The sequence below is a fragment of the Lissotriton helveticus genome, chromosome 4_1 (genome assembly GCF_964261635.1).
Source record: "Lissotriton helveticus chromosome 4_1, aLisHel1.1, whole genome shotgun sequence".
Classification (NCBI taxonomy): Eukaryota; Metazoa; Chordata; class Amphibia; order Caudata; family Salamandridae; genus Lissotriton; species Lissotriton helveticus.
Genome location: NC_136063.1, coordinates 1,636,713,726 through 1,636,736,679, shown reverse-complemented (window position 1 = coordinate 1,636,736,679; position 22,954 = coordinate 1,636,713,726). Strand labels below are relative to the sequence as shown.

The 22,954-nt window shown below is 44.1% G+C and overlaps 1 protein-coding gene across 2 annotated transcripts in view; it reads left to right on the top strand.

Annotated features, from left to right (window-relative positions):
- Positions 1-22,954, top strand: part of STAC (SH3 and cysteine rich domain) — a 1,007,531-nt gene that overhangs the window by 851,329 nt on the left and 133,248 nt on the right. The window contains exons 9-11 of one of the 2 annotated variants that reach the window (XM_078685878.1): positions 11,722-11,780; positions 16,517-16,568; positions 16,672-16,809. In XM_078685878.1, the coding sequence (XP_078542004.1) occupies positions 11,722-11,780; positions 16,517-16,568; positions 16,672-16,809 (249 nt within the window). Of the gene's footprint in view, positions 1-11,712; positions 11,781-16,516; positions 16,569-16,671; positions 16,810-22,954 lie in introns of both variants that reach the window. The other variant, XM_078685877.1, reaches the window with a different exon arrangement.

Genomic DNA, 22,954 nt, shown 5'->3' with positions numbered 1-22,954 from the left:
TGCTGAGGGCCACCAGGAGTCGTCCCAGGCAGATGGGGATTGTCCGAGGATGAGAACCTCCGTCTTGTCTGAGTTCAGCTTCAGGCGGCTGAGCTTCATCCATTCTGCCACGTCCTTCATCCCTTCCTGTAGGTTGGTTTTGGCGGTGGCTGGGTCTTTGGTGAGGGAGAGTATCAGCTGGGTGTCATCGGCGTAAGAGATGATATTGATGTTGTGTTTGCGTGCGATGGCTGCGAGGGGGGTCATGTAGATATTGAAGAGGGTTGGGCTGAGCGAGGAGCCTTGGGGTACGCCGCAGATGATTTTGGTGGTTTCTGAGCGGAAGGGAGGGAGGCGGACTCTCTGGGTTCTGTCGGCAAGGAACGAGGTGATCCAGTCCAGGGCCTTTCCTTGGATCCCAGAGGCGGGTTATTAGGGTGCGATGGCAGACTGTGTCGAAGGCTGCCGAAAGGTCTAGGAGGATGAGGGCGGTTGTTTCTCCCTTGTCCATCAGGGTCCAGATATCGTCGGTGGCTGCGATGAGGGCCGTCTCGGTGCTGTGGTTGGCTCGAAATCCGAACTGGGATGGGTCGAGTGAGTTGTTTGCCTCGAGGAAAGCAGTCAGCTGTTTATTGACGGTCTTCTTGATTACTTTGGCCGGGAAGGGAAGAAGAGAGATGGGGTGGAAGTTCTTGAGGTCCTTAGGGTCCGCTGTGGGTTTCTTCAGGAGGGCGTTGATTTCCACGTGATTCCAGCTCTCGGGGAAGGTGGCAGACGTGAGCGAGATGTTTATGACGTTCCGGAGATGGGGTGTGATGATGGTGTCAGCTTTGTTGAAGATGTGATGAGGGCATGGGTCGGAGGGAGAGCCGGAGTGGATGGTGTTCATGACGTTGGTGGTGTCTTCAGTGGTGATGGGGGTCCAGGCGCTGAGGGTGGTGGTGGGGGTTGCTGGTTTGGTGACTGGAGGTGGAGTCTGGGGTCCAAAGCTGTTGTGTATTTCTGCGATCTTTCGGTGGAAGAACGTGGCGAGGGAGTTGCAGAGTTCTTGTGACGGTGTGATGTTGTTGTTGCTCGCGCTGGGGTTAGAGAGCTCTTTGACGATGTTGAAGAGTTCCTTGCTGTTGTGGGTGTTGTTGTCTAGTCTCTCTTTGAATGATGTCCTTTTGGTGGTGCGGATAAGCTGGTGGTGTTCGCGGGTGGCGATCTTGAGGGCTGTCATGTTGTCTGTAGTTCGTTCGTGGCGCCAGGTTTTTTCAAGGGTTCGGCAGTGCTTCTTTGATTCTTTGAGGGCGTCTCTGAACCATGAGGTTTTCCTGTTGCCGCTCATGCCTGGGGGGTTCTTCAGTGGTGCGAGGTCGTCGGTGATCCACTGTGCAAGGATACAGAAGATCACAACCTTTTACGACGTTTTAGCTACTACATGAAGCTGAGAAAAAGGGTAAAAAATGCCGGAATTGCAGCATATATAGAATTTTCCTGCATTAATAGGTAAAGGTTCCCTTTTTCATTGCCCAAGCGAGCTGTACAAGTGCTGAGCATATGACTACATGTCTGCCTGATTTTCTTCCCTGTAGCGAGATGGAGATGTCTAATTTTCTGAGAGCAGTATAACTTGAGCATGTGTTAACCATGACTGCTACATCAAATGTTGTTGACATTATCTTTAGGTCAGGGAAATGCTAGAATCCGTTTTTTTCCATCATCAATCAATGGATCAGGTGTCTTGTAAAGTGCGACTATTCACCCATAAGGGTCTCAAGCGCTGGGGGTGGGGGGGGGACTATTACTGTTTTTTGGCTGTGAGTCCATCATTGAAGTATCATACCGATGCTTATTTTTCTTCTTCAGTAGCCTTTGCTTTCGGCAATGTGTGGAGGACACAGCAAAAGGAAAATATAATGGGAGATTGTTGCTATGATCGTAATGGCTTGGAAGAGGAGGTTGTTCTGGGTTCATTTTCCCTACACTGTGGTGTTGTCTGCTTTTTTGATAATGTTTCTTTTAGTTGCTTGTTTGTTCACTTAATGTTAGATCATTTCTAGTATTTGGGTATCACAGTTTAGATGCTGTTTTAGGGTAGCTTGTTTTATAATGGGGAGTAACTTACTAGTTTAGAATTCTTGGCCTGCTTATGGCTGCACAGGGTGAGCAATGTGTGCTATAAGAGTGTGTATAGTTCTTTCAGATTAGAATGAATATCTTATGTGGGTTACCCGATGATCAAGAGTCTACACTATACTGATGGAAAATGCTTTGAGTGGCTCGAGAATTACTTTCAACCATGGAATAAAACCCATGAACAAATATGTAGCATACACAAGTTTTCCTCTCTAAAGTCAATCTCCTAAACATATAGGGCCCAATCACAAAGGGACTTATGAGAGGGAAAAGTTACGAATTCGGAGCATATGCACTTGTGGAGGCGTCTCCGTGCTCGGGGTGGAATCTCTGTACGACACACTCTCTGCAGTTCGCCATGCAGATATTCCGCCCTGAGTTCGCAGAGTACACCACGAGTGCAGAGACCATGCTGTGAGTGCTGAGACTCTGCACTCTTAACTTTACTACATGTAAGTCCCTTTGTGAAACGGGCCCACTGTTGGCATACAACTCGGTTTCTACTAAGGAGTCAACCCCTAGTGCGGACATGAAGATAGTAGACGTAAATGCCCTTTGTGAATTCCCAAAGTCGTAAACGTAGACGTTTGGTCTAAGTTTAGACCAAACATCTAAGTTTACCTTTGTGAATCAGGACACTAGAGAATGCACATGTTCTCTGCATTGGTGAGTCAACCAATGACCAAATATAGAGCAAAGAAGTTCATTGACTAAGGTTTGTGCTTTGAGATATGTCTTGATAAGGGGGGTTCCTACCCCACCAACATGCCTTTGAATAATGTTCATGGTGTGGTTCATGTTTATGAAAGGACTTGTGGCAGTAACCACATGCTTATCTATGTGTGTTGTTGGTGTGTATGTGAAGAAAGGGAAAGTGTAGTAAGGTGTAACCTGTTTCAGGCAGTGTGAATGTTGTGACCAGTTTCTGTATCCATGCTGTGTGCCTTAAGAATGAGTTTGGGAGTGTTCTGTTTCCAAGGAGATCCAAGCTTGAGCAATTGGCGGAGCGGGGGAAGTTCAGTGCTGAGATGGAAATTCATGTGGATTTCATTGTCCATTGCCATGGAGTGTCCCTCTTGTAATTGGCAGAAGTGAGTGACGAACAGAGTTGAACAAGGATTCCCTTTTTCATTGTGGCCTTCCTTTTAACTATACCTAATCTAACATTGAGTTTCAGCCTATTACTATTGTTAAAGATTCTACAGTGAACAAGTAAGTTTCCAGTGTATTTACATAAGTGTGCAACCGTTTCTACTGTTTCAGTTCCCAGCCTAGTCTGGGCTTTTTCAGATTTTAAAGTAAGAAAGAGATTACATTTAGAACTAACTGCTGATTTTTGAGGACTCAGTCTCCACATGAGGCTTGACATTTTCTCACCTCCTTTGCTGAGGCTACGGACATACATTGTGCCTATCTACACTTTAACTGAGATACAAGGCAAAGCACTTTAGTCCACAAAAACTGTTAAAGACATTTTTTAGAAAACAAACAGCATGAAAAGTTATCCTCCGTCTGATTCAAGGAACATATGTAGTTGTTACAAAATAGTGACAGAGCACAGGACAGACAAATATATAACTGACTATCCTCAGTCAGAAAGAGTTATTTAATACAAAGAACATGAAGGAAAAAAATCACACTCTGTCCAGCATATTAGTCTTCACCACTGTAGTCAATTTTTTACAGCAATGGCACAGCCGACACGTTTCGTCGCCATTCACAACTTTTTCAAGGCTGTTCAACAAGATGATACAGTAAAGTTTTAGTATTTACACTCTTTACAAAAGACTGGCGACAACATATTATATTTTATATAGTGTGCTCAATTTAGTTTCCTTTATCAATTCATCGAAATCATGATAGAAGATGTGCAATATAAATAGAGCATAGTGAAGAGAGTACAGGTGCTCTCAAAAAACCTCTGTGTTAAAAGCTATAGTCATTTTAAATCCATGCTCTATAGTGTGCATTCACCCTTATTGTGATGGAAAAATTGTTATGAAGTGAAGACGAAACAGAAAAGCGCCTCAGACCCGTGCAATTCACTTTTAAAAAACCTCAACATTTATCAAGTAACTTTTTTAACAAATGGTATTGTCCTGTTTCTGAAAAACCATAGGATATGGATATAAATTGTTCAAATCCTTGTTTTTCAACGACCGAATATAGTTCAACACTGTAAAAAACACATCCCTATGTGTATTAATTTTTCATTTTATAAATAGCCCTAGAATTTTATAAGTAAAAAAGGGGCATTGACTGAAACACCTTGAAGTTCTATTACTACGAGATCTCCTAATTCATGTTTGTTTGTTCCAGTGCTTAACTGGCGTGGTATATATAAGTTCACTTCAGCCAAAACTCTCTATATATTCATCAATACAAGATGTACCAACTTATCCCAATAGGTCATCCAACACAAAGCAGTAATAAAATTAAAATCTATCACTTGCTCCTCATCTTAGGGTTGGAGTAATTCACCAGACTCTATACGTCTATCCTTATATGCATGCCTAATATATTTTGCATTACCTCTAACAATTTAGTCGCTGTGCCATTGCTGTAAAAAAATTGACTACAGTGGTGAAGACTAATATGCTGGACAGAGTGTGATTTTTTCCTTCATGTTCTTTGTATTAAATAACTCTTTCTGACTGGGGATAGTCAGTTATATATTTGTTTGTGCTGTGCTCTGTCACTATTTTGCATTCGCTTATGTATATGAGAATTCTGTATATGTATATCAGTACTGTGGATGGCATGGTACAAAGGCATTGAGCACGCCTTGAAATAGAATGGGAACTGTTTAACTCATGTGCACAACTCAATAGAGGTGCTGGCTACATTTAGAAAACCACTGCCATCATTTGCATATGTAGTTGTTAAGTGGTTTTTAGACATTGTTAATTCTGCATATTTCAGCACCATGAGATATTCCAGACTTCTAGGGAATTCAACTAAAGAGCTGGAATCTGGGGTCACCACACCTTCCCTTTGCCCATTTCAATAGTTTAATATTTGGCAGTGTGTAAGAAATTGGGTTACTAGTTGACTGAGATGCGAGCCCTGTTCAAGCAACAACCTTAATCCTTGTCAGCGTAAGGCACAAGCAAACCCCAAATTAACCTGTGCTCAACCTCCTGGTAGCTTGGCACAGAGCAGCCAGGTGTAACTTAGAGACAATGTGTAAAGTGTTTGTGAAACACTTCTAACAGTAAAATAGAGAAAACACCATCGAAAAAGGATCTCACACCATGTTAGAAGAATGGCCACATGGGACCGGGTCAAAGTCAAAGTCAAAAGTTCAGGCTGACTGCGATGGAGCGTGGGTCGTATACAGTCCAAGATTAGTCTTGCTGAATGGTTAACTTCCCAAGTTTGTTATGCCAAGAGTCCTATTCATCTTGTAGAGGATCACAAGGAGAGTGGTGCAGGCAGTTGTTGGCGTGGTACAAGCAGCAGACTGGGAGTCGGTGGATGGACTGGTTGATACTTAACGTTGGTGGTCCCCTGTGAGCGGGCGATACTGCAAAGTAGATACAGGCTTGCGGCAGCTTGCTCTGATTTCCAGTGCGAGCGGCGTGGTCTTTGTTCGAACAGATCTATTTGTGGTCTTGAAGAGCCCAAAAGCTTAATTTGAGCATGCTGAGCCACACCAAGGGTGCAGGACCTGAGGGGCACCACTTGGGGTCAGGAATTTGCTACAGCTAGGTCCAGGAGTGGGTTGGGGATCCTTTTATGTCATTGAGGCTCAGAGCAGGAGGCCAGTAGTCTAGCCCTTGGAGTTACTCTGGGGTCCTGTGTTCAAGATGAAGATGAAATCGCAAGCACTTTTTAAAATAGTCAGGGACCTTACCCATCCGTTATGCACGGCCAATAAGGTTCCCGCGACGCAGGCTCTGTGCGACTCCCTGGCGAGTGCCTTTGAAGAGAAGATTGTTAAAATCTTGGAAGGCCTAAAGAGCTCTTTACCCACCCCCTTCCATCTGGGAGCTCCGGATGGCTCGCCCAGTCGACCCCCAGCCGAGTAGTATTGCTCTCGGTTTGGGAGCTCCGGACGAGCCACCTAGACTAGTCGACCCCAGTTGAATGGCCGTGCTCTTAGCTTGGGAGCCCCGGCGGTCTCACCCAGTCGACCCCAGCTGTGTCGTCATGTTCTCAGTCTGGGAGCTCCGGATGTTTCAGCCAGTCGACCCCGGCGGAGTAGGCTTGTCTCTGACTTGGGTGCTCCGGACACTTCGCCCAGTCGACCCCAGCTGAGTGGCTTTGCCCTCGGTTTGGGAGCTCCGGACACTTTGCCCAGTCGACCCCAGCTGAGTGGCTTTGCCCTCAGTTTGGGAGCTCCGGATGTCGTGCCCAGTCGACCCCAGCTGAGCTGTTTTCCTACTCCCTCTTTTGAGGAGTTCTGTAGTGTGGCACAAATGGTATCATCGGGTTCTCCTCTTGATCCACTTCCACCTAAGTTTTGGAAGGTATTTCAGGATGAACTCTTCCAGCCTTTGTACTCCATCTGCCTCCAGTCGTTTGACACCGCAACAGTTCCGGAGTGCTGGAAACTGGCAATTGTGTCTCCTCTCCTCAAGAAATCCACCTTGGACCCCGCCTGTCTGTCTAATTACAGACCGATCTCCTTGCTCCCCTTCCCCATTAAGATCATGGAGAAGTTAGTGACTCGCTCTTTGTCTGGCTTCCTGGAAGAAAACACCTGGTTCGATGAGGTACAGTTTGGCTTCCGCCCAGCACATGGGACGGAATCGGCGCTGGTGACCGTACTTGACAACTTACGTTTGCGGGTCGACAGTGGGCAGGCAGCCTTCTTGGTTTTGCTCGACATGTCGGCCACGTTCGACACGGTCTGCCATCGCATCCTCATCAGGAGACTGGAGGAGTGCGGGGTCACTGCAGGTGCAAGGGACTGGCTGGTCTCCTATTTGAACAACCGGCAGCAGGTGGTGGCATTGCCTCCTTTTAGCTCGGAGGTGCAGAGAGTAGGGCAGGGGGTTCCTCAGGGCTCAGCCATCAGCCCTATACTTTTCAATCTCTACCTCCGCCCTCTGGTCCAATTAATTAAATCATTTGGTATCTCCGTATTTAACTACGTGGATGACACCCAGTTGGTCTTTTCACTGGAGGGGAAGGATGCGATCCCGCTGGAAGTTTTTCATCGCTGTATGTCAGCCACAGCGGATTGGCTTCGGGCCAACTCCTTGCAGTTCAATAGCACAAAGACCGAGGTGCTATACTGTTCCATGGACCGGATCCCTCGTGAACTCCCAGAGAATTTCTGGCCCCCGACCTTCCCCGAGACTGTGTCAGCTGCTGAATCGGCACGCAACTTGGGGGTGACTTTCGGCCCCAACTTGCAGCTGGATCTGTACGTGAACAAGACTACATCCACGTGCATGATGCTGCTTCGCATGCTGCGTAAAGTCCTGCCCCTCCTCCCCGAGCAGGCCAGGCCCGAAGTAGTGCGTGGTACCATCTTGAGTCGTCTTGACTATTGTAATGCGCTACTTCTGGAGGCCCCAAAAACACTGCTGGGGAAGCTGCAGAGGGTGCAGAACTTGGCCGCCAAGCTGGCACTTTCCCGCCCTACGCACAGTTCTTCAACAGCAGCCTTGCGAGATGTACACTGGCTGCCGGTGCACCTTCGTGTCTGTTACAAGGCTGCATGCCTAGTGTTCAGGGCGGTTCATGGACAAGGCCCGGTTCCATTGCGGAATATGTTTGTTTGGTACTCTCCTTCGCGGTCCTTACGCTCTTCTTCGGCTCAATTGCTCGTGGTACCGAGATTCCAGAGAGTGAGGATGGGTGGCCGGTCGTTTAGTGTGGCAGCGGCCAAGCTCTGGAACTCCCTACCACTGGCCTTAAGAAGCCAGAGGGACCTTCTTCCGTTTAGGAAGGCCCTGAAAACTCATCTTTTCCCCAGGGCTGTCTGAGTAGCATATATGGTGGTTATATTGATTCAAGCGCCAGGATGCCCTTGGGGTGACAGGACCGCGCTATATAAGTACACAAAATAAATAAATAAATAAATAAGTTGCAGGTCCAGTTCTTCTTCCTCAGGCCAGAGGGCAGCCAGCAGCAGGTCAGTTCAACAGGGCAGAAGTTCCTTTAGAACAGCAGTCCAGCAGCGAGGCAGTCTTTTTTGTTTTCCAAGGTTCCATATTTATACTCAATTGTGCTTTTGAAGTGGGGAAGAAATTTCTAGAGATTTCCATTTGAGGTACCCAGTCATTCTGCCTTCACTGCCTGGCTCCAGACTAACTATAGAGGGTATGCAGGCCTTTGTGTGGAGCAGGATGCAGCCTTTTCTGGTGTGAGTGGAGCTGTGGCCAGCTCCTCTCTCTCTTCCTGCCAGTGAAGACTCACCCAGACAGACCAAGCTCCCTATTGTGTTTGGCTTTCTAGGAGGAATACACAGAGCCCAACGGCCAATTGCACCCAGTCATGTGACCGGAGACAGGTTATAGGCACTAAATGGCTACCGCAAGACAATGTCAACTTTCTAAAGGTGGTAATTTCAGAAATACAATTTAAAATCCAACTTCACCATAAGTTAGGATTTTAAATTGTGATGCCAGAGAAGCCAAACATGAGCCAATTATTTACTCCATTTGGAAATTACACTTCTAAAATGCAAAAGAGAAACTCCAATGTTATACTATGGGTGAGATATGTCTTGCAGTAGTAAAGCAAATTTAAGAGTTTTTCAGTACAAGGACAAGTAAAACTTAAAAGTATATGTACTACTTTTTAAATATATTGCACCCTGCGCTCTGGGCTGACCAGGTCGTACCCTATTGGTGACTTATATGTATTAAGAAGGAATGTTTGAACCTGGCAAAGGGTTTATTTTGCCAGGTCGTAATCGCTCTTTAAAACTGCACACATAGAGGCTGCAACGGCAAGTCTGAGACATGTTTAAAGGGCTACTTAAGAGTGTGGCACAACCAGTTCTGCAGACCCACTAGTAGCATTTAATTTACAGACCCTGTGAACATGTAGTACCACTTTACTGAGGGCTTATAAGTACCTTAAATATGCCAATTGGGAATACGCCAATATTTCCATGTTTTGAGGAGTAAGCACATGCACTTTACCACTGGGTTGCAGTGTTTTAGAAATGTTTAGTAATGGAAAAGTATACATTTCCTGGATGAATTTGTATCTTCTAAGGTGCTAAATCGGAAGACAATCACAGGAAGTTATTCTTTCGAGATAGTATTGTGGAAAAACACTCCAGTGCTACCCTTTTACAGTGAGTTAGTACATGCACCTGGTTAAGGCATGTTCATTCAATCCACACAGATTAAAATTGAAGATCTCTTGACATCCAGTGACATCTTGGCCTAGATGAGACTCTAATTTGACCTAGGAAGTGTGCAATTTGTGTAAAACTAAAGCAACGTGTCCTGAAAGTTACCTTGCAGCAGTATAACTAATGTACAATGCTTTTTCATGGACAGTGCCGATACTGATGTCCCTGGCAGCCAGGGAAATCTCCATTATGATTTACTAATAGGACATTACATTTAAAAGTGAACGTGAGTTACAGAAGCAATTTAAATTGAAACCAAAAATACAGGTGTATTGAATTTTCCACAAGACTGGAACGAGTACCCGTCCCCCAAACTCTATATCCAGACGCTAGTATTTATATGTGAGCGTGACTATTACTAACATTACTTTACGTTTTTTACAAGACTAGACAAGTCATTTCAACTTAAATGTTCTACATTTTCATCAAAAGTGGGAGCATCAACATAGGTGTTTTCTGTTTCTATACTTTAAGGGACACATTTAACCTTTTTTTATGCAAGGCAGCAAGACAACTTACTGCACAGCACTGTGTGAAAGGGAGAGGCTGGAATGCAACACATCGATCAAGGTATGGTGCATGCCTGTCCTGTGCTACTGCACAACTCCAACCTAGCATTAACATAGGCGCTGCATAAAAGGAAGAGGGTAGGAATACACCGTATGGTAAGACAGCGACTTACCCTGCCTTGCATTACTCCAGATTTACCATGCAACACAGGGTCACGAAAGGTGGCCTTGCGTGGCTTGGTAAAGCTCCTTCTAGGTTTTGGGTCATCCTGCATCCCCTTGCATGGCGCGCAAGACAGCTGCAAAACCTTAATAAATCTAGGTGTGAATATTTATTACACTTTTACGTGCCGGCCAGTGGCGGCTCTTCCGCTATGGATTGCGGCGCAGCGGCGCTCCACTGCTTTTAAGCAGTGCCAAGTAAAAACATAAAATGATAACTTAGACTTATTATCATTATATGCTTCGTGCCCTGCTGCTTTGTGGGAGGGTGGGTGGTGGTGCTCTGCTCTCGCAACAGGTTAGGAGGGGTTTGCCCTCTCCAAAATGCGCAATGACTGTTTGGTCTGCCGTTATGCGCACTTTCCCCATTCTCCATGAAGGCTGCATTACTGCCTGCATGGAGAACATGCCCACCCCTTGGCTGAGCGCTGTGTCACAGCATTCAGACCAATCACAATGCTGCTGGCTTGGGGGAGGGAGCCTGGTTCCGTGCTTCTTGTTCCGGGAGTAGGAGGCAGGAGAGCAGGAGGCAAAGTCTTTTTTTTTTTTTTTTTTTTAACTCCCCGCGCGACCCTCTACCGATATGCCCCCCACCCTCACCCAGTGACAGCCTGTGCCCGCCCACCCTCCGTGAGCAATGCCGGCTGCCACTGGTGCAGGTGGGCTGGATGAGAAGATTACATCAGATCACAGTTATATCTGCATTCATAAAGGAGATTGAAGGTTACCACAGGTTATTTAGTAATACATTATAACAGCGAATATGCCATAAAACCGTGTCTAGTGTGCTGGGAAAATACTGGCTGTGAAAAGCACAGAACTGCAAAAGGAGAGATGCAGATGGGCATCCAGCAGTGGAGAAAGGGGCCGGGTTAACATACCCACAATATCCTTAGCTGCCTCACTCACTAGAAACCGATGTTTTAATGCCAGGTAAACCCACAACAAACAAACACAGTCGAACAAATTGTCTGCACATGGATACCAAGTCCTGTATTTTAAAGAAAAAAATCAGGCAGTTCACCATGAGTTTGGAGCGTGGTGTAGTTTGTTCCTGCATTGTTTGCCAAAGTGAGACACCAGGACTTTACTTAATTCTTCCAAAGGGCACCATAGGGGTGTGTGCTAAATATGTGTGACTTTCACGGAGCCAGTAAATGTTTTACCTCATTTTCAAGCTCACAGGGCCATGTAATTAAGATAATACTCGTTTGAATTTGTCCCCTACACAAAAGTGGGTATTTATTTCACATGACATAAAGGGATCCATTTGATGTCCAGAGGAGTACCCACCTAGTGGGTTGTTTGCACGTTTGCATGTTATACCTATGAGAATGCACACTGATAACAAGTAACCTAATAATTCCATTAAATAGTTATTTTACTAAAACATTTGCAAGAATATGCTCCATGACAGAACCTAAAATTAAAGGAAATCAAGAGAATGTGGGAGTGATCAGCACCGTGGATCTATGAAAGAGATTTATGACAATTGCAATGGTTGCTCCCAGATACAGCTGAACACTATAAAACGTTGTACTTTTTATTTTCCTTTGTCAGGGTCTCCAGGATAACTATGTTGCCTTATATAAGTTCGTCCCACAAGAGACTGAAGATCTGGAGATGAGGTAAATGTATTTGTTTAGAAAGCAAAGTGTTACAGTACTGCACAATAAAAGCAGTTTGATTTTTGCAACATTTATCTGACTCCCAGAAGCATTGTGTATTATTGTAATTGTTTAAAGTAAAGAATTCCTGTTAAGAGTGCTGCATCGTGACCACGTAAACCTCATTTAGAGGAGTTTGGGGAGAAGTAAAGATGCTACGACTGAAACAGAACAGGCTGTCGGTTTATATCAGTTGCAAGGGAGGATGGTTATTGTCCATATTACTTATAGGTAATCCCATTCTTCATCCAAGGCCTTAATTTATACACCTAATACCTGTACACACCTTTAAGTCACAACAAAAACATGATCCATGAAAAAGGAGTACTAGAGCACTCGCTACAACAATCAATCAACATGAAGTGCTTCCACTTCTCTTAGTAATTTACAGATCCAACAATTTAACGACAAGAGCCAAGTACTTTTTTCTCCCTTGAAGCTTGTATTTTCAGCCCTGGCTTCAGATTTGTAGCAGAGTCGATGCACCTAATACAGGGGGCTTATCATGGCTCTTCTCTTCTCTCCCCTTCAGTGATAAGATTTACAACAATGAGACATAATCGCATCCCCCTTATACAAGGACTACCCACGTGTTATATATGACACCAATTTAACACTGATCCCCCATACTCAGAATATTATTTTGGAACAGCTGGACAAACTACATGTACCGTAAGGGTGTTGTTGGAGTATATGACTTTATCCTATGATACATTGTGGCCGCTCTATTGGCCTTCAAATACAGGACCAGTTTTACTGAACCGTCTCTTATACCCTTGAAAAAGTCACTTGTGTGAGGAAACACAGGCTGTTTTTCCTGACTGAAAATACAAACTTCAATGAGAAAAAATCTTGGCTCTATTCGTTGAATTGTTGGATCTGCAAATTACTAAGAGAAGTGGAAGCACTTCATGTTGATTGATTGCTGTAGTGAGTGTTGGGGTACTTGTCTTTCATGTTAACACGGAGGTGTTTAGATTGAAGTGTATTATGCATTCATGGTAGTATAATGCATTCGTACCATATAGCACCACATTGAAAGACATTTTCTGTACAATTGTGATTACTGACACAGTGACACATTACAAGAAAAGTGCGATTAAAGTACCATCACTACCCGTTCTAATTGTTTGAAAAACATGATCCATGCCTTCCCTTCCATGATATTCTGAAAAGGTGTCCCCAACACTCCCTCCTCGTACAACTGCACAGGCTCAGAAAATAAGGCTGCAAACAGATTGGTGAGAGGGAGTAAAGTATGGGGCGATGAAGAGAAAATCAGAATAATGGGATTACCTGTAAGTAATCTGGACATTTCTGTCTGATTTCATATCCTAGTCTGTGTCCTTACATTAAAGGACTTAACCAAGCAAACACTCCAGCTTTGGCAAAGATTAACACAGAAGTGGATCAATCACAATAAAATAACAATGTGAGATCTTCAATGAAAACACTAAACTCTCCTTAACCAGAAACAACAGACGGACCCAAATGCCAAACACTGAATGATACTGAACCTGGACATCAAGTCTATACTGAGACACACATTTAGACGGTACAGCCCAAGCAACTGCGATACAAATGTCTGTGAATGAGACCCCTTTCCCTTAACCCACAAGTACATGCCTTGCAGCAAAACTTCATTGAATGTGTCTAGGTAACTGCTTTCCTAAGAGCTTGTAAACAATAGTTGATTTCACCCAGCGACTCGGAGTGGAGGAATAATAGGCCAGCCCCTCACCTAGAGCACTAAAGTTCACAAACAGGTTATAGCACTGAGTAAATGAGGCAACAATATCAAACAATTGGCACTGTACTATACACGTTTAGAGAATGTAAAGGTTATTCTTTCCGAATGGATTTGAATAGAACATTAGGAGAAATATTTCAGCCTGTATGTTAAATTTGGATAAAATCTTGGGAACGAAACCTAGCCCAGAGAATGAATCATTCTGTCAATAAAGACACAAAGTTAGGGAGCCTGAAAAAATGATGAATGCAAATCCCCTAATCTTATGGGCGAGGTGACAGCCGTTAGAACAAATCTTTAAAAAGCTGAAAAGTTAAGAGAAACCTTATTCAAAAAGTCAAAGGTAGCAATTTTAGGAATAGGATATGAACCATCCATGACTCTCTAAAGGTCCTGATGACTGTCCACAGACCCTTTAATGCGGAGGAGACAAGCCCCAAACAAACCCAAAGGAGCTGCAGGATCAACACTAGGTCGCATACCCAAAAAGCTAAACCCTTTCCCAAACAACAGTTCTAAAAAGAAGCTCCATTGTAGATTTAGGAGTACCTCACAATCCAATATTTAGTCTTTCTGTGAAAGCACAACCACATTTTTGTTCTGAAGTTTCATCAGGTTTTAGTAATTTATAGTTGGGGAGGGAGATTTTGAGAGCAAATGCAGAGAATGTCAATTTCTTTCAGGAGTCTGCTGTTCAACTGTAACACTTGCAGCAAGAACAGCATCAGACTGCAGATTAAGAAGTCTTGAAAAGAAAAAGACAAGGCAGCAGGACTGTTTCACCTATGCCCCCAGGACCTGGGACAACGTTTCTGAACCCAATAGGACTGCCCTAACACTGTTCCAGTTTAGAAAGAATTGAATACATACCTTTTTAAAGAACACAACATCACAATGCATTAACCTCTCACTTATCAGCTACCTCTTCTATCACCTGTCTATTTAATGCTTATTTGTGATCCCCTATAGCTCTCCACTGCCTTTGTGCTAGATTCACACTGTAAAATGCCACATATATACATACATTGGCACCACAAATCTCAATGCTTGTGTACCAGCCATATTGGAATGTGTTTTCTGAGTTAAGTTTCATTTCAGGCAGCTGTTCTTCATCCAGGTTGCGACAGCTGCCATCCCTTCTTGGAAGGTGTGCCTGGTGACGTTGGGTTCCTGGGTGATGGAGAGGATGAGCTGGGTTTCCTAAATCTTTAAAATTGCATTACTCTGGTTCTACTGATTAAATATCTGTTGTTTTGCTGTCAAAACATGTATTACAATTTACTCTATTTTATTTTTCTAATACCTTACACATTGCCTCTAAGTTACCCCTGAATGCTTTGTGCCAAACTATCTGAGGCATTTAAAAAGAAAATATGAAACTTTGAAGTTTTATTTTTTAAGAGCAGGTAGTGGTCCCCGGGTCACAAAACATTCATACATACCATTGTGATTTGGTATTAGGAAGGGACACCCTAAACATGCCCCTTTCAAATACCGAATCGTTAAACACAAATTGTGATCTGTAACATGTTACCGAATCACAATTTGTGCTCTGTACATACGTAAAAAGCATGTTGGCAGGTTGAAATGGCCCAATTTGTAGAATTGGGGTGTTACCCACCACATGTGAGTTCCCAATTGTGGTTTATTGTGAATTGCAATTCTTAATGTACAACAATGTACACGTGAGTAATAGTGATTCCTAATGGGATTGCAATAGACCTTTCTCATGAATATTACTGAATTAAGTGGCAATTTGTGCCATCACAGGGATGGTTACCTGCTAGGTTCAGCAGACAATCATGTTTGTGATTGCTTTTTAATAAAGCAGACTATTTTTGTTTAAATGCAGCTTGTTTTCCTCAAAAGGAAACAGGATGCATTTAAAAAAAACTTTAAGATTCATTCTTTAAGAGCAGGCAGTGGTCACTTGGACCTTCTCTTAAAAAATATTTGTTTCAACATTCACAATGGGACCCTCTCCCATTTGTGAATGGTTATTACCACACTTGAGGTGTCGATAAAAAGTGGATGTTTTGCGACCGTAATTCGGTCGCAAAACATTCATACATAGCTCTGCAATTCAGTATTTGGAAGGGACACCCTAAACACGCCCTTCTGAATACTGAATTGCTAAACGCAAATTGTGATATGTGCTTTAAACATATGTAAAAGCATGTTTGCTGTCAAAAACAGCTTAATTCTGTAATTCGGATCATTACAGACCACAAAAATAAATGCTTTTTTACATATGATCCTAAGTCTCTTGCCAAGCTGTCTATATGGGAGACCAAAACAGGAGGGATTCAGAGCTGTATCTTTTTTATCTGTCAAGACAAGGAAGAGGCTAAAAGGAGCAGTTTGGATGAATAGAAATTTGGCAATGGGTTGGCTACTATGCGATAAGCTTCACATTAGAAGTATGAACTGCTGGGAATGAGGATTTAATACAGAAACGTTATATATTAACCCTATTAAGTCGTAAGATTAAAAAAAGGACATACCTTTAATTAATTCTGTAGGTCTTCGTTTATACTGATAGCCATCAATGTGTTTTTGTGAAAAAGAATTTGCTTTCTCTGTTTTCACAGCCACAGACTGAAAATACACAAAATTGGTCCTCGGTGATACCCCTGTCCATCTCTTCTTCAACAGCCACCATTGTATGTTTTGTAGTTTTAAAGCCCAGATGCTGTAAAGAGTAGCCACCAGAAGTAGAATTTAGAATAACAGTTTCAGGAATACCAGTACAATCTACACAGAAATATATGTTTGGCTGTGATGTGCATTCTAATCATACAATCACAAGCAATATAGAAAAGTAATGCAAAGGAGGACATTCACAATACGCAATGCCTTTTAGTAATGGTTCATTTGTTAGCAGGTGCTGCTCTGTTAGAAGCAAAACTGTGCATTTTAAACCAGTATATGTCATTGTTAATTGCAGGCCAGGAGACAGGCTCACTATTCTTGATGACAGTAATGAAGACTGGTGGAAGGTAGGAAAACTGATACACCATTTTTCTGAAAACGTACCCGACACTTAAAGCAAACTGATTAAGATGGTACCTGAAATTACTTCAGTTTCGTTATTTTTTATAGGGAAAGATTGAAGAAAAAATTGGATTTTTCCCTGCCAACTTTGTTCAGAGAGTGCAGCCAGAAGAGAGAATTTTCAAGTGCACGAGAACATATATAGGATGCAAGGAGCAGGGACAAATAACTCTGAAAGAAAACCAGGTATGTGCACTTTATCCTACCCGTTCCCCTAGAGTTTAATTATAATTGTATTTGCATGACACTGACGACGTGCCAAAGTGCATTCTGTGGGTATTTAGTTGTGTGGCTGTTATATTTGCAATGAGGTTTATCTGGTTAGTGTTTTAGTGTTGTGTCTGAGTGAGTAGAGTGGTGCTCTTCTTTATCTTGGGATGCAGAACTTAAGAGTGTAGTGGTGGGAAGAAGAATGAGAGAGAACACATAGTTGATAAAAAATGTAAAGTGTTCAATCGAGAAGCCAGTGTCTGTATATTTATGTCTATATCGCCACCAGAGTATTTATGGCTAGGTTAGAGTGTCCATAGGAAAGGCAGTTTTTGTTTTGATAATTACTTTGTGTTGGAAAGTGGGTTATTGATAGGGGCAAATGTAGGTCTGCCACTTGCAATAAGGCCACTAACACGATAGGACTAAGCATAGGTCTTAGAAAATTCTTCCTTTGCTCAACCCTTGGTAACGTGGCTGCGAGCAGACAGGCTTAACTTCCAATTCAGGTATGTAAAGCATTCAAAAACACCATTTCAGTAAATAATTAAGACAGAACACAAAATAAAAATCCAACACCAATTTATAAAAAGAGGTAATATTTTTATTTTGTAAATGACACCAAAAGTCATTTTGTTTTCTCTGTCAGGGACACACCTTTATAAATTGTTCTGAAGAATTCTCACCACTGTAGAGGGCCACCTTCTTCAGCAAGCGGGGTCCAGTTAGAACACCTTTCTGGCGTTCTGTTTCCGGGTCCCAAAGTATCCAACACGCAATCCAAGGTTCTGGAATCTCCAAGAGGGTCCTTGAAAGTGTGAAACTTCAATTCCGCAATCCACTTGAACAAAACCCTTACAAATCCACTGGTACTCCAGGCTTTGAATTCTTTGTGGGGCTGTCTAGGTGAGCTCTGTTAAACTGTAGCTTGCAGGGAGTTTCCACTCTTGAGTCTTTTGGCAGCAAGGTAATCCACAGGGCTGTAGTTTCAGATGGTGCAGTCTTCATAGGTCAGGCCTTAGAGTTCCTTGCACAGAGCAAAATCTTCAGCAGGGCACTTCTTGCTTCATTCAGTTTCAAGCAGCAGATCTGGAGGGCTCTGCCCCTCTCAGATACTAATTCAAAATTCTCTGGGTCAAGCACCAGGTCACTGCTGACCAATGAGAGCAGGGCAACTCCTCATAGTTATGACCACATCCTGTAGAGTGTGGCATTAGTTTGTCCCAGAGTGCATCATTCTTCCAAATCCATAATGGCTGATTTTCCAGCCAGGAGGTAAGAGCTGGCTAAACACACCTCCTACCATCTGCACATACCTTCCTTAAGCCTAACCCTGACTCTGGGTCAAGACTGTCGGAGTGGACTGAAACACAGGCCTCCCCTCAGCCTTTGAAGAGCATAGTTTACGACGCCACCTCCTGGCCTGGCCTGGCATTCCTAAAGAACAGCCCACTACCCTCCCAGCAGCCTGGCTAATCCACTTAACTCTGACCAATCAGGACAGACCACTGAAAGGCTGAATTTGGACTTACAAATAAGAAAGTCTTATAACTTATTGTATGTACACTTTAGGAGAAATTCAACAATATAATATTGTTTGATTTACTACTACCATTCTGGGAAGTCTTTGAATGGTGCGGCTAGTCCTCTACTATTAATATTTATTAATCAATCACTTCCTACCATGTTAACCTATGGGCCATGGGGTTTGCAAAGGGGAAAATGACTGGGGACACTTTTCCAGCACCAGGGCTTATAAAAACCATATTTTATAAGTATTTCCCTAATTTCTACAGGACCCCCACCCCCTGTGCAACTAGGGGAGACTTCAGGGGTTCTGAATCTGCAGAAATATTGCAGATCATCCATACCCAATTCTTCTAGCATCAAAGTCGAATTTGAGCAGCTCTTTAATACAATGTGGGGAGTGAAATGTAAAATTTCACTTTACCCAAGCATATAAAACTTCATTTTATAAGGGCGCTCCTTATAGATAACTGACCCCCCATGCCTGGGATACCTAGGGGTGACCCTGGGGGTCCCTAATATGCAATAACATGGTAGGTGTTTCATTTTTAAGTGCCCCTACCCCCAAAGTCGAGTTTGGGCACAATTTAAGGTTTAAAAGCTGTCCTGGACACCAGTTCTGCTTTTAAACTGACCTCAGGCTTCAGTAGTGCACACATGCAAGTGCAGAAAATCTGCTGGCCTCTAAACTGCCATGCCCCAGGATACTGGAGACTTCTAGGTAGTTGTACAAAATCATCACCTTTGGTTTTTCTCTGACTTCTATGTAGTTTCAATCCCCTGCCCTATTACATGCTAGGGGCTTTTGGGGTAGGTCATGCCAATTACAGGGGTACCCCACCATACCATAGTGTACCCTAATGTATGTTGGGTGTCTTAACTGTATTCTAATGTGTTCCTTTTGGCTTTGCACTGGCCCTGGGCCTGGTTAAACAGAGCCCAGGGTCAGTCAGAGTCAGTTACCACCAGTTCCAGTCAGCAAAAAATTGGGGGGTGCCCAGGGCACAGGATGACTTTGCAACACTTTGGTGCTGTTTATAGAATTTGGAAAACTTCGTAAACAAGCATTTACAATGCAATGGTCTCGGCAATAGCAAAGGTAGAGCTATTGGCATAGCTTTTTATTTTTTTTGTTTTCATTAAGAAATGGCCTTGTTATTTACATAGGCAATAGCTTAATTCTTAAATCAATGGCATTGTCATTTACAATGTTAATAGAATTTTAGTTTGCAAATGCAGGACCTATTGCATTTACACCTACACAGAGCCACCCACACAAAGTTAGTCACACAAAGTTATTTACACAGTCATTGTAAAAGAGCTACCTGCACAGACTCGCTCTTACAGAGATAGAGCGCCGCCAAACACAGGCCTGCTAACGCGTTCAGCATACGCTGCACAACCTGAAAATGAGCACCAGTGCCGAGCCTGCTAAATATAGCAGTTTCGAGAACCTTTTGCGCTATCACCTATGGGCAGAGTGACTATAGCTAAAATGTTAGTATTGCCTAGATTGCTTAATCACTTCTCAGCACTACCCATCCTATTACCCAGAAGTTTCTTCAAAGACCTGAACACTAATACTCTCTGACCTCCTCTGAGGGTCGGAAAGGAAAAGCATAGTGCCCCATCAATTGCCTTTGAACAGGGAGGAGGGGAGTGCGGAGGGAGCCCCTGATTAGGAGCCCTCTAATATGCAGCAGCACAACTGCAATGGGCGTCAGAGTGGCGGACACATTGATGTCCTCTTTCTATGATTAAGGCTACCAAGCGGACAGATGGACCCACTCCACTGTCAGACTCAAGCACTTTGACTTTCTTGGTGACTGCAACAGATAGAGACTTGACAAGGTGCTGTTGCTGCATGTAGTAATGTGCCCCCCTCTATCCTTTCAGTAATGAATCATCTTTTTCGACCTGAAACTTTGGACAATGAACAGAAGCTCTCATTGTGGTCCCTAAGCAGACAGTGGTTACAGACACAATTCTGTTCCAAACATATAAATACACAGCTGCATGAAGGCAAAGTTTAATTGGTGTTTTCACCATACCCTCCACCACATACGAGTCATTCATGTATATATCCTGGCCACAGGATCATCAGGGAGTTAGGCTGTGAAAGTATGATATTATAGGGATCTCATTTCACAAGTTTGATATTTTGTATCTGTCGGTGGCAAGAGCTTTTTTCCGTAGCGCAGCGGTCACACAGCTGAAGATGCACATCCCAACATGAAACAAAAATTCTTTCTTCGAAGAAAAACAACTTCCAGCATCCAATCCCAATGCTGAGTGTGCACAGAATGTGATAAACAGCGGCACATGCTCCGAACATAAGATTCAAATCAAACAGAAATTCCCGTTTCCTGTATTATGAAAAAATGGGGAATTCAGTGACAGATAAAAGGGCTTTCGATTTCTGAATAAAACAATAGGGTTGGGCAAGACAGCAATGAAAGCAATGTACCCAAGCCAGAATGACTAGTAAAGCCAAACAATGGCGTAGGACTACACATACAATCATGTCCTGCGCACAGAACAACAAGCTCAGTTATGCACTGTGGCAGGGCTACAAGTAAAGCCATGCAAGGGATGCAACAAATAAAACCATACACAGGGACTACAGGAGTAGTCACACATTGGGCAGACATTAAAGTAATGCCACGTCAAGAAGCAGTACTACCAGTAAAGTGGTAGACTTGGGCAGGAGTATAATTCAAGCAATGCACCTGGACTGACTGACTGACATAAGAAAAAACAAGCATTGTCAAAGCCACTAAGGTCTGGCTTAAGAGAGCTACTGGCTTTGGAAATGTTTGTTAACCATGCTGTATAGCAGCGAAGCTACAATGCAGCATGTCTAAAAGTAATACAAATAAAAGCGCTATGATGCAGCCAATACCAATGCTTTTTCCCCCAAAAGTGCTTTAGCACTGGCCATGCCATAGCACTTTTTATTTTTAGGTGTGTGCTCCTGAAGCAACATGGGGGACGGAGGACGTCAGAGAAGGATGCAGAGAGCAAGGAGAATAGGTGAGAGGGGATGGGTGAGCACACGGACAACGTATGGTGGGCAAGAAGGGCTGGGGCAAGCACATGGACAACGGAGGGTGAGCTGGTGGGGCTACGGCCAAGCACATGGACAAATTCAATTTTTTGGCATGGGCAAAGCACACAGACAACGGAGTGTGGGCAGGAGGGCCGGGGGGGGGGGCAAACACAAAGACAATACGATACCATTTTGCGAGGGAGGGGCAGGTTTAGCCACGAGAACAAACGAGAGTGGGCGGAGGGGCTGGAGGCAATTGAGGGGAGAGACGGGACAACAAGAGGAGGGGAGGAGGTGGGTTCAGCTGGGACGAGAGCATGGTGGGTCGCAGCGGGGTGGGCGTCGCGCTTCTGGTTGAGTCGTCAGGCTGACCCTTTGTGCAGGGGCAGCTCCAACCAGAGTGAGTTGATCGGCAGGGCCAAGCTATTTTTCCGATCCTTTGGAAAAGCGTCCATGTCTTTTCATATCTGACTGAGTTCCCAAAAAAATTACATTTAATATATCACTCTGAAGGACTGGAAAATCCGAATTATAACGCCTTACCCGGAACCGCGTGAACCTATTGTTTTATCTCTCACACTAACACACTGGAAAACCTGACTCTTAGCAGGGTCTGACTCTTAACACCTCAATTTGAACAAGTAAAGTATCCCTTGTTTTACATCGGACACCAAACACCCGATAAAGCTGCCATTGACGCATTAAAACTCTGAAAATCTGTACTTTAATATCTCACCGTGACCACTGGCGAAGCTGACAATCTATTTTAATTGTGAAACGCTGGGAAGGAGAGCTGCGGGCGGAGAGAAGGGGGGTGCGAGATGAAGGAGAGCTGCGGGCGGAGGGTAGGGGGGGCGAGAGCTGGACGGAGGAGGGCTGCGAGCAGGATAGGGTACAGAGGCTGCAAAGACAGAGCTATGTGGAACACTGCTCCTATCCTGTGCCAAGATAAGACACAGGGCTGCACATGCTGCGCTATGTGGAACATGGCTCATCGGGCAAGAGCGGGACTTCACAGACAGGGGAGAGGTGCACGTCACACAGGGCAGAGGTGCACTTCACACATTCAGAGATGAGGCACACTTAACAGACAGGGCAGAGGTGCACTTCACAGAGGCAGGGCAGAGGTGCACTTCATACAGACAGACCAGGTGTGCACTTGACACAGGTAGGGCAGAGGTGCATTTCACACAGATACATTTCATATAGACAGGGCAGGGGTGCACTTCACACATGCAGCGATGAGATGCACTTCACAAACAGGGCAGAGGTGCACTTCACAGACAGGACAGAGGCGCACTTCACAGACAGGACAGAGGTGCACTTCACAGACAGGACAGAGGCGCACTTCACAGAGGCGCACTTCACAGACAGGGCAGATGTTCAGTTCACACAAGCATGGCCGGTGTGTGCGTGCCAAACAAGCCGAACAGGTGTGTAATTCACATGGGTAGGTTATAAATGCATTTTACCCTGACGACAAGTGCACAGACGTGTCCCTAGTGGGGCAGGTGCCCCTGTTACACATGCACAGCAGTCACATTT